Genomic DNA, 13,262 nt, shown 5'->3' with positions numbered 1-13,262 from the left:
TCTTCAAGTAAACCAGAAGTCCAGTTGACGACAATTTAACCCAGCAAGATACCATGACCTGGATGACTGAGAACCTTCACAGACATGAGTTTTCCTTCTGATTTCTGACCTCATTTTTGCCACCAGTAGGGCTGAAATACTATACATGGGTACAGCAGCTAGTCCAAATCACAGTAGAACTATATGTTAAGGCATCTGTTTCTCTCTGCCCCAGCCCTATGTCAACATCATTTAAGTAAAAAACAAACAAACAAAAAAACATGTACTGAGGCATTCCCACGCTAACATATCAACAGAATTAAGCGCACAATGATCCTGTAATTACAATTTGTGCCAGTAGAGGTCTCTGATTCTGAGCAACCTACAATGCTACAATGTTTTAATTTTATTATAAATCATGATTTAAAATTAAGATTTATTGAAAATGAAACGAGATTTAACAGTGATGGTTTGGATATTCAAATCCCATCTCACACAAACAGCCGAAAAAGGAAACAAATCAACATAATGCTGTGTAAAGCAGTTTCCAGGTTTAAAAATGAATTAAGGGCGGCGTGGGAAAATACTTACACAAGACCGTTTTATTCCAACGTCTGGGAATTTTAACGTATTATAATCATTGTGGAATATGAAGCAAAAAAAAAGCCGAAAAAAATCCATTTCAAACACTTGTGTTCTTCAGCCTTCACCTCACCGTCACACTGACAAACCGATATTAAACCACTTCACTTTATCTTTCTCCAGAAGATTTACAGATAACGTCGGCTTTCTCACAAAGTGACTCAAACTTTACTCAACTTTAAGTTGTTTTTTTTTGTCTGTCGCTGGTTTCGGTTCTATCCACACCACAGGACGCCCACTGCTGCCCGATATGAGTCTCCGCTTCCGACAAGCAGAAATATTCCCCCGTCCCCTACCTGGACAGCCGTTGCTGGAGGTCCCTTTATATCCCTGTCACGACTCCCCGGTGATATTCAGTCCCGTAAAACGTGGCGTTTCAGTGCGGACGGTGGCCGCCGCTGACCGGGAGAAGGCGGACTCGACCGGGAAACGGCTGCGTCACGAGCTGCTGGTGACTAGGAAGTGCGCCGGCGGCCGCAGCACGGCACGGAATCACGCCGCCGAACGTGCAGACGACAGGTGAACGCACACGTCAGTCATGTGATTCATCCGCACGTCCGCCACCTTCCACCAAACCTCACATGAATTGACTTTTAATCTGTAAGGATTTTAGAGGAGGAATTCAAGGAAATATGACCTGACCTGACATGAATTAATAATGATGACACGACGATACTTCAACAGCGAAACCACTTGTTTAATGGAACTAGATCGAAGTATTCACTCACTTTACAGTATTTGTTCACTGTTGAAGTTGCCGGGACGAGTAATTCGGTGTCAGATACTTTGATTGGTTATCTCAGTTTATCCAGTTATTACTTTAAATGAAGGTCAACAGCTCAAATCGGAACGAGCGGGAGATGATGAATGAATCAATAGCTAGACGGGATTTCATACACTTTAATCACTGTAATAGATACAGATTGCATTACAGATTTAAGGTATTTTGAGGGGGGGGGGCAGTGTATGCTCTCCCTGTGTCTGTGTACAGAGTTGAGCTGTGGATTCCACTTGTCGCAATGCAGCCAACCATGTTTGTGTTGTACCTGTGTCCCGGGCGCTGATTGGCTCCCATGACTCTCCTCAGCTTGTGAACCTGGGCTGTGACGTCAGCACTGCGCCATTTCGTGACGATTGAGCCAATGGTAGGTCGCAAACAGGAAGCACCAAATGATGTCGGCGTAAATAGCGCATTATAACAACGCTGCTCACATCAAATATTCAGAAGCTTTAATTATGCTGAATATGCGGCACAAGGAAAGAGGTTTTGTTCGCTGTTCGCAGCCAGTGCCTTAAGCTAGCGTTAGCACGGCCCTCAGCTAACATTTGCTAATTTCCCTAATAAAGCTGTAATAAAGCGCAGGAAAGTGCTGCGCTTGGGCGTGACTGACCGGGGCGTGTTCCTGGTATCACACAGGCAATAAACGGCGAATTAACGCATTGAGAGTGTCGGTCAATAAACAACACAACGCAGACCACTGTTACGGGTACCCTGGATTCCTCCCACCTCTAAAAACATGCTAAGTTGAATGAGTCAATGTCAATTAGTTGCATGAATGGCTGTCTGTCTTTCCTTCTTGCCCTGCGATGGGCTGGCAGATCGTCCAGGGTGTCTCCAGCAAAATCACGAAAGTGAAAGTATTGAAGTTCAGAGGGCTGGAAAAATTGGGAATAGGGAAAAACACAGAACCACATTTAAAAAGAACATAAAGCCGCCTCAAGTAATTTTCCTGTGTAAAAGTGTCCACTCAGCAGAGCAAGACGAGTGCTTCCGCTGAAAACCTTTCTCTTCCTCTTTCTCTAACCATGTGTGGCTTGCAGAGAGAGAGAGTGTAAAACAATTCACAGGTGTGAATTGGTGCATGCACAGGCACGTGCGCAGACACCCTCACACATACACGTTGAGCGTGTTGAGCTCTGAATCTGCCTGTGGCAAATAGGAACATGTCTGTCAGTTGGTCATCACAGACATGTTGCAATATTCCTGGCACTGGATTTTTTTTTTTCTTGTTTTGAAAGATAGTGACCCTTACTGTCAAACACCCTAATAATGAAACTGCACCTTTGTTTGTCTCAGTAATTTCAGAATCACTTCGTCATCATCTCTGTACTCTTGAGTGTCAGTGCTGACTTAGAGCCACTAAAGACGCTACAAAGCTGCTGCTTTGAGCTGCGTTGCTTCCTCACTGTCTATTTCCTGTTCTTTGCAAGCGTTGACGTGTGGCCTGCTTGGTAAAGATGATGTGGAGTGAAGAGAGTAGACGTCAGTCAATATAAGGATTGTCGTGGGAATGTTTGTGGGGAAAGACTCGAACCACGTTCGAAGTAGAGACAACACAAATTGTGATCTGTCCCTCAACGTTCATCCAGAGATAAGGACTTTCCCAGCTCGACATCATCTGCGGTCTCTCGACCGACTTGAAGAGGAGTTCTCAGGAGTCGTCTGATTGGCCGGAGACATGGTTTCATCCACTCTCTCTAGTTTTGGCTAATGCTAAGGAAGCTAGCATGTCGTCATTTCTTACCCGTCAAATGTATTATTTTGATGCAAAGATACTGCCTGGGTTTGTGTGTGTGTAAACCAAAGTGGAAGCACACGATGTTACGACACAGCACATTTTTCATGTCATATTTCACCACGGGAAGTTGTATTCTACGAGGGATATGAAGCAAGAACAGACTGTTCTAAAGTCTGATGGCTCTGAAAGAAATGAAATGACAGGCCAGGGAGCGGTCAATCTGTGTAAGCGGCTTACAGCTCGTCAGTGTCCCAGAACCGTTTGACAAGCTGAAGGCAGCAAAGAAACGTTTGAATGGACCTCTGTGTTTGTGTGGGTGTGTGTGGTGGGGTCATGGTTTTAAAACGTAGATAGGACGAGCAACAACTAAAAAGGTGTTTTCAAAATGAGTCACCGTCATGAATAATCGCCTGACTCACTTTCTGGCCCCCTGGGGAGCCTTCTTTCTCAGCTCAGTGTGACAGCGAAGGGTCGCAGGTGACAGCTTGTCTCATCTTCTCGTCCACGGTAAGTTCTCCACTGCTTGTTTTAACGTGCGGCTGCCGGATGAAGCGCGTCTCCCCAGACCTCGTGCGATGTTTGTGGGTGTGTGGAACATGAAAAAACGCTCGGACTGAGATGCGCAGTATTCGGGCGGGAAAGCCCGACACGTGCACAGAGGACGTAGTGTAGCATCACCGACAAGTTCTGTGGATGAAAACGCCATTCACACAAGCTACATGTTGTTTTGTGGCAACCTTCACTGCTTTCCTTCTTCTCATCTCCCCCTCAGATGCAGACACTCTCTTTCGTGACGTTCATCTCCCTGTCGGGTCTCTCGTTCCTCTCCTCCGCGTTGACCAAGCGGTGCAAGGAGACGCAATATTCCTGGCCTGCAGAGTCCCAGAGTCTTTGCTGCGATAAGTGCCCACCAGGTACGGTCACGAACGACACAGTCGCTCCGATACGTCCGCTGACTACGACAGACCGAACACTGTGGCTGTTTCAGGGAGCTATATGACCAAGCGTCCAGAAAACAGATGTGGGATATGCGCAGCGTGCACAAGTAACCGGTACACCGATGCCTACAACGAGGATTTGAGATGCCGCATCTGTACATTTTGCACCAAAAGTAAGTTCTTTCTACCTCGCGTCTCAGCCTTGGAATGTGGTCCCATTGTGGTCCAAGTTGTATTTGTACATTTGACGCCATGCAAACAGCGCTCACAGCTATCAACAGACACCATGAATCCAAATCCCACCCCACTTCTGAACCATTTCATTTCTTGAGTGTTTTATATGCAAGTGATTGTTTTGGAGTCTTTTCTTTTCTTAATCTGACGTGACTGTCTCACTTCAAGTCTTACTCAGATTGTGAGTTTACAGGCCCCCCGAGATGAAGGCTGCGAGGGGATTTCCTTTTCTCTGTGTATCACGGTGGGATCAGTCAGACAGAGAGGGTGAAGAGGAAGAGGGTCTGAGAAACAAACGGTGGCCGAGCCACGGAGGCAGACGTCTGCAGTAAACGCGCATGTTTGTACCACCAGCGTAGACCATCGTCAAGTCATTGGAAAAAAAAAAAAAAAAAAGACATAAAAACAGCGGAAAGAACTGCAGACAAATGTCAGACAGTTTGACGGGTCTTTTCCCTGCGACAGGTGAACGAAAACAGATTGTTTGCTCCATTTTTAAATGCCATGGTGGAAAATGTGCAAAAAAAAAAAAAAAACATATGCAAGACAAGTCTTGCGGTTGACAAACCTGAGGTCGGCGCACACACCTGTTGTTTTCAGCCGAGTCGACCAGTTTGCTTTGAAGCACAATGTCTCTCGTCGGAGAGTTTAAAGAACCCTCACCCTAACCACCACATCTGGGCGTCCAAACTCAAACCCTAAGATCATGTCTCAGCCCTTGACACGGCTGTTGGAAGGGGTCTCAGAATGTCAGTCAGGGACCCTCCCTGATAAACTCAGGTCAAGAGAAGAGAGAAGAGCCTCGGTTATCCCACAGCAGGGACATTTTGCAGTGTCACAGCAGCCAAGTTGTACAGTGACAAAGACATTTGTAAAATGTCACCGAGGAGGACAGATGTTCAAACATGAAAACATGGGTGCTGGCGTCACATCTGGAGAAAAGTCAGTTACCCACTCAAAAGGAAGTAACACTAAACGCAAAAGAAGATCAAAAGAGTGAAGAGGAATCCACCCTCCACGCTTTGATCAAGTGGTATATAAAGTGATATTAGAACTGTTCGATGACTTAAAACCAGAATATTTATTGCTCCTCGTCACAGGTCGTGAGTCATTTCTTGTGCTGATTCTTGTCATGTTTTGATAAAAATCATGTGCAAAGTATGTGAGTCACAGGTAACATTGCAGATGGCCGCGCTTTATTTTGCAACACGAAATTCCTCACACGTTTGCATTTCATTCACAGCATATTTGGAGTATAAGTCCCCCTGCAACGCCACTCATAACGCCGTGTGCAAGTGTAAAGTCGGCTACAGATGCAAGGATCCAACGTGCACGCAGTGTTGGCCAGTGCCGAGCACACACACCTCCTCCCCCCCAACGGGTGCGTACTCAACCTCAGGTCCGAGGAGCGACGCTGTTCTGTTCCCCAGTGTACGGGGCGAGTGCCACGGGTGGGTGATGGGGTGAGGGGTGATGGGGTGTGGGGTGTGGTTTCAGGATACAACAAACAGGCTGAAATAAGTTGTTGTCATCGAAGACAGAAGTGACAGACTCCCTAGTTCCTGTTATATTTTGAAAGGGGTTTTCTTTGTTTACAGTTACTTCCTCTCTGGTTTGATTTGTCCTCTCACTGTAGTGGGTTTTATACGGAAGAGGATCAGGGCCACATGGAAATAAAAACTGGAGTGAGAGCAACATTGGAAATATTTATTTGAGTTCTGGGGGGAAAAAAGTCAGAATTCTGTCTTTAACGTCAGAAAAATATGGAACAGAAAGTTGGAATTCTGAGAAAAAAAAGTCAAAATACTTTATTGGTCATGTCAGAGAAATTGTCACGCAGCAGCTGACATTGAGGTAAGAAATGAGGAAATACTTTGATGGTACAAACAAATTACACGCAAATCCAAAAAGAAACTTTCACGAACACTAAAACCAAACATAGTTACAAGTAGGATTTTTTTAAGTAAACAGGGTAAATACTGATTATGTACTGGAGGTACATTTCAATGAACCTCTGGATCTTTATGTCCTTTCAGGTCTGAAACCTCTGATCGTCACCACAGTCAAACCGCTCATCAGCACAAAAGCCTCCGGTGTCCCCCCTCAGTCACAGCGAAGGCACACGGGGCTCTCCAGAGGAGGGGGACGTGACGCAGACACAGACCACGTGCTTTCTATGGATCATCGCTCTCCTGGGTGTCGGAATCCTCCTCGTCGTCTCAACAAAAATCAAACCTTTTCTACGTTGGATCGGATCGAAGCACGGTCAGTAGATTACTCCACTGTACTCTACTCCATTATTCTGCAGGGAATACACAGGGAATTTGATCCCGACCGTACCGTCGGTGCCACTTTTAATCTAATAAGTGAACCCCTTCTGTGTGTTCTTGACGCTCAGGCTACGTCTTAGCTGACAAGAACGTTCCGGCGCCGCCAAGCTCAGACGAGCAGGACGAGCAGGTGTCCAAGCCCGTCCAGGAAATGTGCGGGAAACGTGACCAACCCATCGACGTTGTGACTTAAAGGGCCAACAGGTGTCGAGCCCGAGTTCGCGCGCACGGTTCAGAAGTTAAAGGGCTGACATTTAGAGACACGCCGCAAATGACAAATCTCACTGTGGTTCACGGCGACAGACAAAAAACGTGTCAAAATCGCTGCTGTTTCCTGACAGGAAACATGAACATGTGTTGTCTGTAACATGAACATGACGAAATGGACAAAAACACCCAACGACGAGGACAGAGGAGGAACTAATGGGAACTGGCTCAATGTCAGCATGTACACAACAGGTCAGCATGTTTTTTTGGTCTTGTTTTTTTTTTTTTTGGACCTAAAGATGTCAAGTTTAACAATTCCTTTCCTGTAAAATCCTGAGTGAGGACCAGAGGTCATGGCCTCATCACGGAGCCTCTTCCTCGGACACTGGACTTCATCGGATCTCAGCGCCGTCTTCCTTCCTTCAGTCGACGTGCCAAGTTGGCCCGTAAACCGTCGACTGCCCTGACTTGTGGTCACGGACGTCTGGAGACAAGAAAAGTTAATTAGCATATACAGTCATCCTATAATTGCACAGCGCAGCTTCATCCTCTGTTTTCCTGTTTTGTTTGTTTTTTTTAAAATCAACTCCACCTCACATGAAGGCCATTTTCACACTGAGGCCACGTTGGCTGCAGCGAGGGACTTTTTTTTTTTTTTTAATCAATCGCTAGGAAACACAAGACAAATAAGACACGCACGAGTCGGCGCCTCACCTCAGCATCCTGCGATCAGCTGTGGGGTCACTGAATGTACAAACATTTTGCTTGTGGTGCCATTTGTTGATGCTTCTGTATGAGACGGGAGATTAACAAGGAACATCTGTGGTATTTGTAATGAAACGTGACTCACGCTAAGACAATATCAGTTGAACACACTGCGACTTTAAAAAGCCTTACGAGGTTTTTTATGGTTCTGTGACTCACTCGGAAAACTGGCAACGAGTCCGGCCGACGAGCTGCTGTTGCGAGGAAGTAGAGGAAGCAGTTTGTTTATGTGCAGCTGCTAAGTGGAGGACAGACGGACACCGAGGCTCGTCTCCGAGGGAGCAAACAGTCCCACGGTGCATTTGGACAAACACACAGAAACAATGCACGGAGGGCAAATGTTCAACAACACACACACACTCCTTTTTTTTTTTAAAGGAAATAGCACTTGAAGTTTGGAAACCTTTGACCTTGTACCTCTTGAAGTTGTTGGATGGTCATTGGAATTCAACAGAAACAGGGTCAGTTCATCCATTCACGAAACACTCTGTCAAATTTGAACTAATTTGATTTGGTCAAACTGAACACTCTGAAATTAGAAGTCGTTCTGTGTTTATGTTGAAGACAACGGTAACTATGATACGTTGCATCCGGGAGCTGTCTGGTGCTGGTTCTCAGGCAAGGACCAACGTACACGTCCAACCTAGTTCTGACAACAGTGTGCGGCGATGGAACAACGCAGAGACTGAATCCAAACATACAGCAAACTTAAAAATATCACTAAAAATCTTGAAGAGACTGCTCGGTATCATTTTTATCCTTTGAGATCCTTTGACAGTACATTCTAACCAACTGACCGACAGAGGCCTTTATCACCTGCCTCTACTTTTTAGAGTGGCTGACACAGAGGTGTGTGGTTGATTTGTGTACACGGGTGTTTTGTGCACTTGTATTTGTGGTGTTGTAAGTTTTAATGTTTTGTTTTGCTGCAGCTTGCAGTTATTTTCGGTGTTTAATCTGTTTATTATATATGTATATTATTACTTTTTTTTTTTTTTTAGGAAATAAATAAATATAAAAACAGATGCATAAATCCTGTGTAACTTAAGTTTTCATATTACTTTGAAATGTAATTAAAGTAGAAAAAGATGCTGCAGGAAATATTTTGAATGCTGTTAACATTCACTGGTCCATGACATGTTTCAGAGGAACGTACCATGTAACCGTCTTGCTGACCTGGTTTCACCAATAATCACTCATACTCCTGCTGCTCAGTTGTAGTTTTTATTCTTCCCGTCACTTTGGACACATTAGAGACACACACCACACACACACACACACACACACACACACACACACACACACACACACACACACACACACACACACACACACACACACACACACACACACACACACACACACACACACACACACACACACACACACACACACACACACAGAGCAGTTGAGCTTCTTACTTGGCCTTGTTGCTAAAAGCTGCAGTCACACGTGTGAAGAAGCTGATTCCAATCATCAAATGATCAAAACATGTTGACCCAGTTGGCAATACCTTTTTTTTTTTTTTCAACCTCCCAAACTTCCCAGTGAAGCTGCTGAAAGCTGAAGCTGTGACATTCGCATTCTTTCAAACACACAGATTATATCAAAGCCGTCATACAGTCATTCTGCTCAAGGTTTGAGTTTTTAAATCAACTTTACATGGCAACCAGTGTTGGGAAGGAACTAGATAGTAATTTTATTACAAAACAAACACAACTGTAGTCAAAAGATCTGATCAAAATCCTTGTCTGTAAGTTCCATCCTGTTTTTTTTGTCCTGATTTAATGTGTGAATAAATGCTACTTGATGTGTTTTGATTTGAAATCAGTTTGACAGTGCTGGAGGTTTGACACTGACACATTTCAACCTTAAAACCGTTTAACATGAGAATGTAATTAGTTCCTTTACTTCAATAACGTCACTGGCATAGTTTCACTCTTATTGTATTTAACACAGAAACTTGTAACTAATTATTACATTTCTAAGTCACTTTCCCAACACTGATCACGATCCACACCCATGAAGACCGGTAGAGGAGAAACTAGAAAAGTTGTTTCATTTGGATGTTTACACATTTCTAAGTTGGTGTCAACAGACGTGGCTCCCTGAGAGAAACAGTTCAACAGGGGAAAACGGTCGTTTTTTTTCTCCTTCTACACGTTCTTCACGTTCACCTCAGTAAAAGTCTTTCTAAAAACACCAAACACACACACACACACACACACACACAGAGGCTCATGCAGACATCGAGTCACACTGTGATTGGGTGATTCCACAAGGAACATTCAGATATTTCATTCTGTCGCTCTCAGTGGACCCGACGTCAGGACGGGGAGGGGGGAAAGGGGGGCTTGGGTTGTCCAGCCAGTGTCATGATCAAATGTGCTCAGCTGATATTCAAGTAGAAACGAGTCATTTAGTATTCTCATCCCGACACGGACACGTCAAACAAACAGCTTCTATATACAAGTTGTTGGGTTTTTTTGTTACATGTGTACAAGTTCTATTGCTGATTGTTTTCCCTCCTCCTTTTTGCTGTCCGCTTCCTGTCAAACGTTCAAACTGGCTCACAAATACTTCTATACACATACAAGCACCTTGGTGAAATAGCTGTTGCAGCTCCGTTCAATCACGTTCTCCAGCTTTTGGCACTCAACAGCCTGCTGCGCGACTCCCCGGTGAACCTGCTGAAAAGTGACCGTCAACAGATCCGTCAGGACACGAGGGCGCACGTTATCTCGTTTCCCGTCAACGTGTCCGTGACACCGAGGGCAGCGTGGAGCAACAGCGGTGACTCCAAAGAGTATTTACACGGTTCTCGTTGGGACTCAGGAGAACGTTCGTCGGGGTCTGTAGGCTGAATTCGGGTGCGTCCCGCACGGCACCTTCCACGGACATGTACAGTTCTTCAAAGGATCCTTCTGGTGCCTTCTCTGCCTTATCCAGTTTTCATTATGTAAAACTGGTGTCTGTTCCTTGGAACTTGCTTTTTGTTTCTCCACTGTTTTGCTCTTCACACCAACATGACGCTGAAGCTTGTTTACTGAGCTATTGCACAACATGAGGTGGTTCCACCTCTGGAAACATCCGCAATAAGGGACTTTACCGGCGTGAACCTTCCCCCATAAACTGTTTTCCATCCTAAAACTCCACTGCTGCTGTGGACGAAACACAGTTAGTTACTGTGATTATTCAGTTTTATATGTATAATAGATTTATGACTTTAAGCTTGTCGTCGTACATGGCTTTATCAGTCCACGAGGAAAGCAGCTGAAAGGCAGTAAAATGCTGAGTCATGACATCTTAACAAAGGGCTCATTTTACCAGCTAACGAGCGCCGATCTCGTCTCGTCATTAGCTCCTGAAGAAGAGCAGGAGAAGTATCTATGGCGATAATCATGCAAGTAGAGAAGTAGGGGGGGGGGGGGTTCCATACATCAGTGCTGTAGTTGAGTCACTAATGGAAGAGTTGTGAACACGTGTGAACGTCGTGACGGTGACCGTTTGGTGTTTACGCAGCAGACTGAACTTTGACATGTTTGACAAACACAGAGGTGGTTGTTGTTGTTGTTGTTGTTGTTGTTCTGTTTTATCGGTTTGCACAGACAGCTGGAGCACATGACGGGGTCGAGGTGTGTGTGTGAGCTGCATCGACGTGGTGCCGTTGTTTGATACGAGGGAGGAGGGCGTGTGTCAGGACCTCCCGCTGCTCGCCGAGGGACGGTGGAGAGGCCGAACTCCAGTCGCTGTCCCCTCTGGTCCGTGTCCTCGGAGGGGGCTGGAGCTGCGGGGTGGCTGCGGGAATCCGAGAGACAACACGACGGCGCGTCAGGTCAACTGAGAAGATAAAACCGTCCTGGAGGTGACGACGGTCGGACAGCTCCAACGTCTCCTGTTGGTGGAAAACACCAGCGGCCCGCTCCCGCCGCCGACAAGTCCAGAAGGGGACGGCGACGTACCTGTCTCCGCTCTGCGTGATGAGTCTCCGGCAGGTCTCCATCTGAACGTCCAGGCCTCTCTTCATGGAGCACATCTCCATGTACTCGTGCAGGTGTCGGTTCATGTCGCTCTTGGCTGTGGCCAGTTCCAGCTGGAGTCACAGCATTTCACGTTATTCCTGGAACAGCTACTACGACATTTTTTCACAAGTTTGAAAAGACGGTTTGCAGATTTCAATGTGTAACAGACGATTCCTTCTCTCTCTCTCTCCTTTCCTTAAATATTCACAGAAAAATAAAAAGCTGTAGAGTTCTTTTTGCGTCATTGTAATAATTATTATTTTCACCTGACTTTATAAATAGATTGATCTTTCTACCTCTATCTGGTCGATCGTCTCCTGGTATTCCTTCTCTCGGGACTTGAACAGACATTCGGTGTCGTTGATCACCTTTTCCAGACAGTCGTCCTGGTGGGGGGGGGGGGGGACAAACCTTGACTGTCACGTAACACCGTCAGTGATACGTGACAGAACAGTCGACTATGTCAGCAGGACATGTGTTGAGCTTGTCGCGCCCGATTCTCTCGTCAGCTCAGTTTTCACTGACGACTGCAGCTCCGCCCTCCGCCGGCCTCCAAACCAGCACGGAGAAAAACAATGCCGACATCCATCGCTCGGAAACAAACATCGATATGGGCCAGACACCTGTGTGTGTGTGTGTGTGTGTGTGTGTGTGTGTGTGTGTGTGTGTGTGTGCTTTGTCCTTAAACGACCCCGCTGCAGCTCGTCATGGTGCCAACGATGGAAACGTCGTAAAGGCACTGTTGTTTATTTCATCGATGAAGACGTCTCCGTTTACCTCTCCTGGTGGGTGGGCGGGGTCCGGGGGCAAAGTGCATCCTGGGAAATCCTCCCACAGAAGCAGCGTCTCCTCGGTTTCCTCCCAGGCCAGACTGTCACAGTCGTCCTCAAACTCACACTCCCGCCTGGAACGAACACGCACACGCACATCTAAAGAGATTCTGAAAGAGATTCTGAGATTCAAACCGAGGGTTTGAAATCGATTCGATTTTGAATTTGATTTTGTCATGTTCAAATTCTGCTGAGTCATCATTCGTGTTACTTCTTCCAGCTTCATGAGATGTGTGACAATCTCCTGTTCAGCTAACCATTGGTTTTTTTTCTTCACGATACATGGTCTGTGTGAACGTGCACGGAGCCGTCTGACAAGGGGGGCGGGTTCTCGGTGGATCCAGAATGCTCATTGGTCCGTTTCAGAAACAAATCGACAGATCACAGAGTGACTGACGCCATGAAATCTGACTGTTGCCTTCGACTCACAGGTGGTTCAGCATCCTCTGCATCTCCTCGTTGATCTGATTGGCCGAGGAGCCGCAGTGCTCGTCGTCTTTGGCCAACCCTGCGTCACTTTCAGAGGTGCTGACGGGCTCGTCCACCTCGCTCCCCGTTCACCGACAGAGGCGTCGGTTTCCGGCGGCAGGTCAAAGGTGACTGGTTGTTTGGGACCTGCGGGGACGGAAACGGGAATGAGACGGGCGCACACCGACAAAGGTCCCGTGGGAGGGGGGGGTGTCTTAGCCTGCGGTACCTGGTACATCTGGATCACGTCCTCACAGTTCCTCTGCTGCGCCACGTCACAGAGACGCGCGGTGATATCGATCCGCCGGCAGATGTCCATGTCCACTTT

General features: G+C 46.3%; 1 protein-coding gene across 1 annotated transcript; it reads right to left on the bottom strand.

Annotated features, from left to right (window-relative positions):
* Window positions 1-10,196: 10,196 nt before the first annotated feature.
* LOC144739299 (non-homologous end joining factor IFFO1-like) lies at window positions 10,197-13,259 on the bottom strand (the record flags this gene model as incomplete). Its single annotated transcript, XM_078622264.1, is given in 8 exon segments — window positions 10,197-10,301; window positions 10,429-10,502; window positions 11,318-11,412; window positions 11,577-11,707; window positions 11,933-12,022; window positions 12,414-12,540; window positions 12,896-13,066; window positions 13,159-13,259. Coding segments are annotated over 8 exon segments (894 nt in total), but the record flags the coding sequence as incomplete, so codon positions are not given.
* Window positions 13,260-13,262: the final 3 nt, after the last annotated feature.

Source organism: Lampetra planeri, unplaced genomic scaffold (assembly GCF_965212315.1).
Source record: "Lampetra planeri unplaced genomic scaffold, kcLamPlan1.2.h2 scaffold_1416, whole genome shotgun sequence".
In the NCBI taxonomy this organism is placed as follows: Eukaryota; Metazoa; Chordata; class Hyperoartia; order Petromyzontiformes; family Petromyzontidae; genus Lampetra; species Lampetra planeri.
This window is presented reverse-complemented; position numbering and strand designations above follow the sequence as displayed.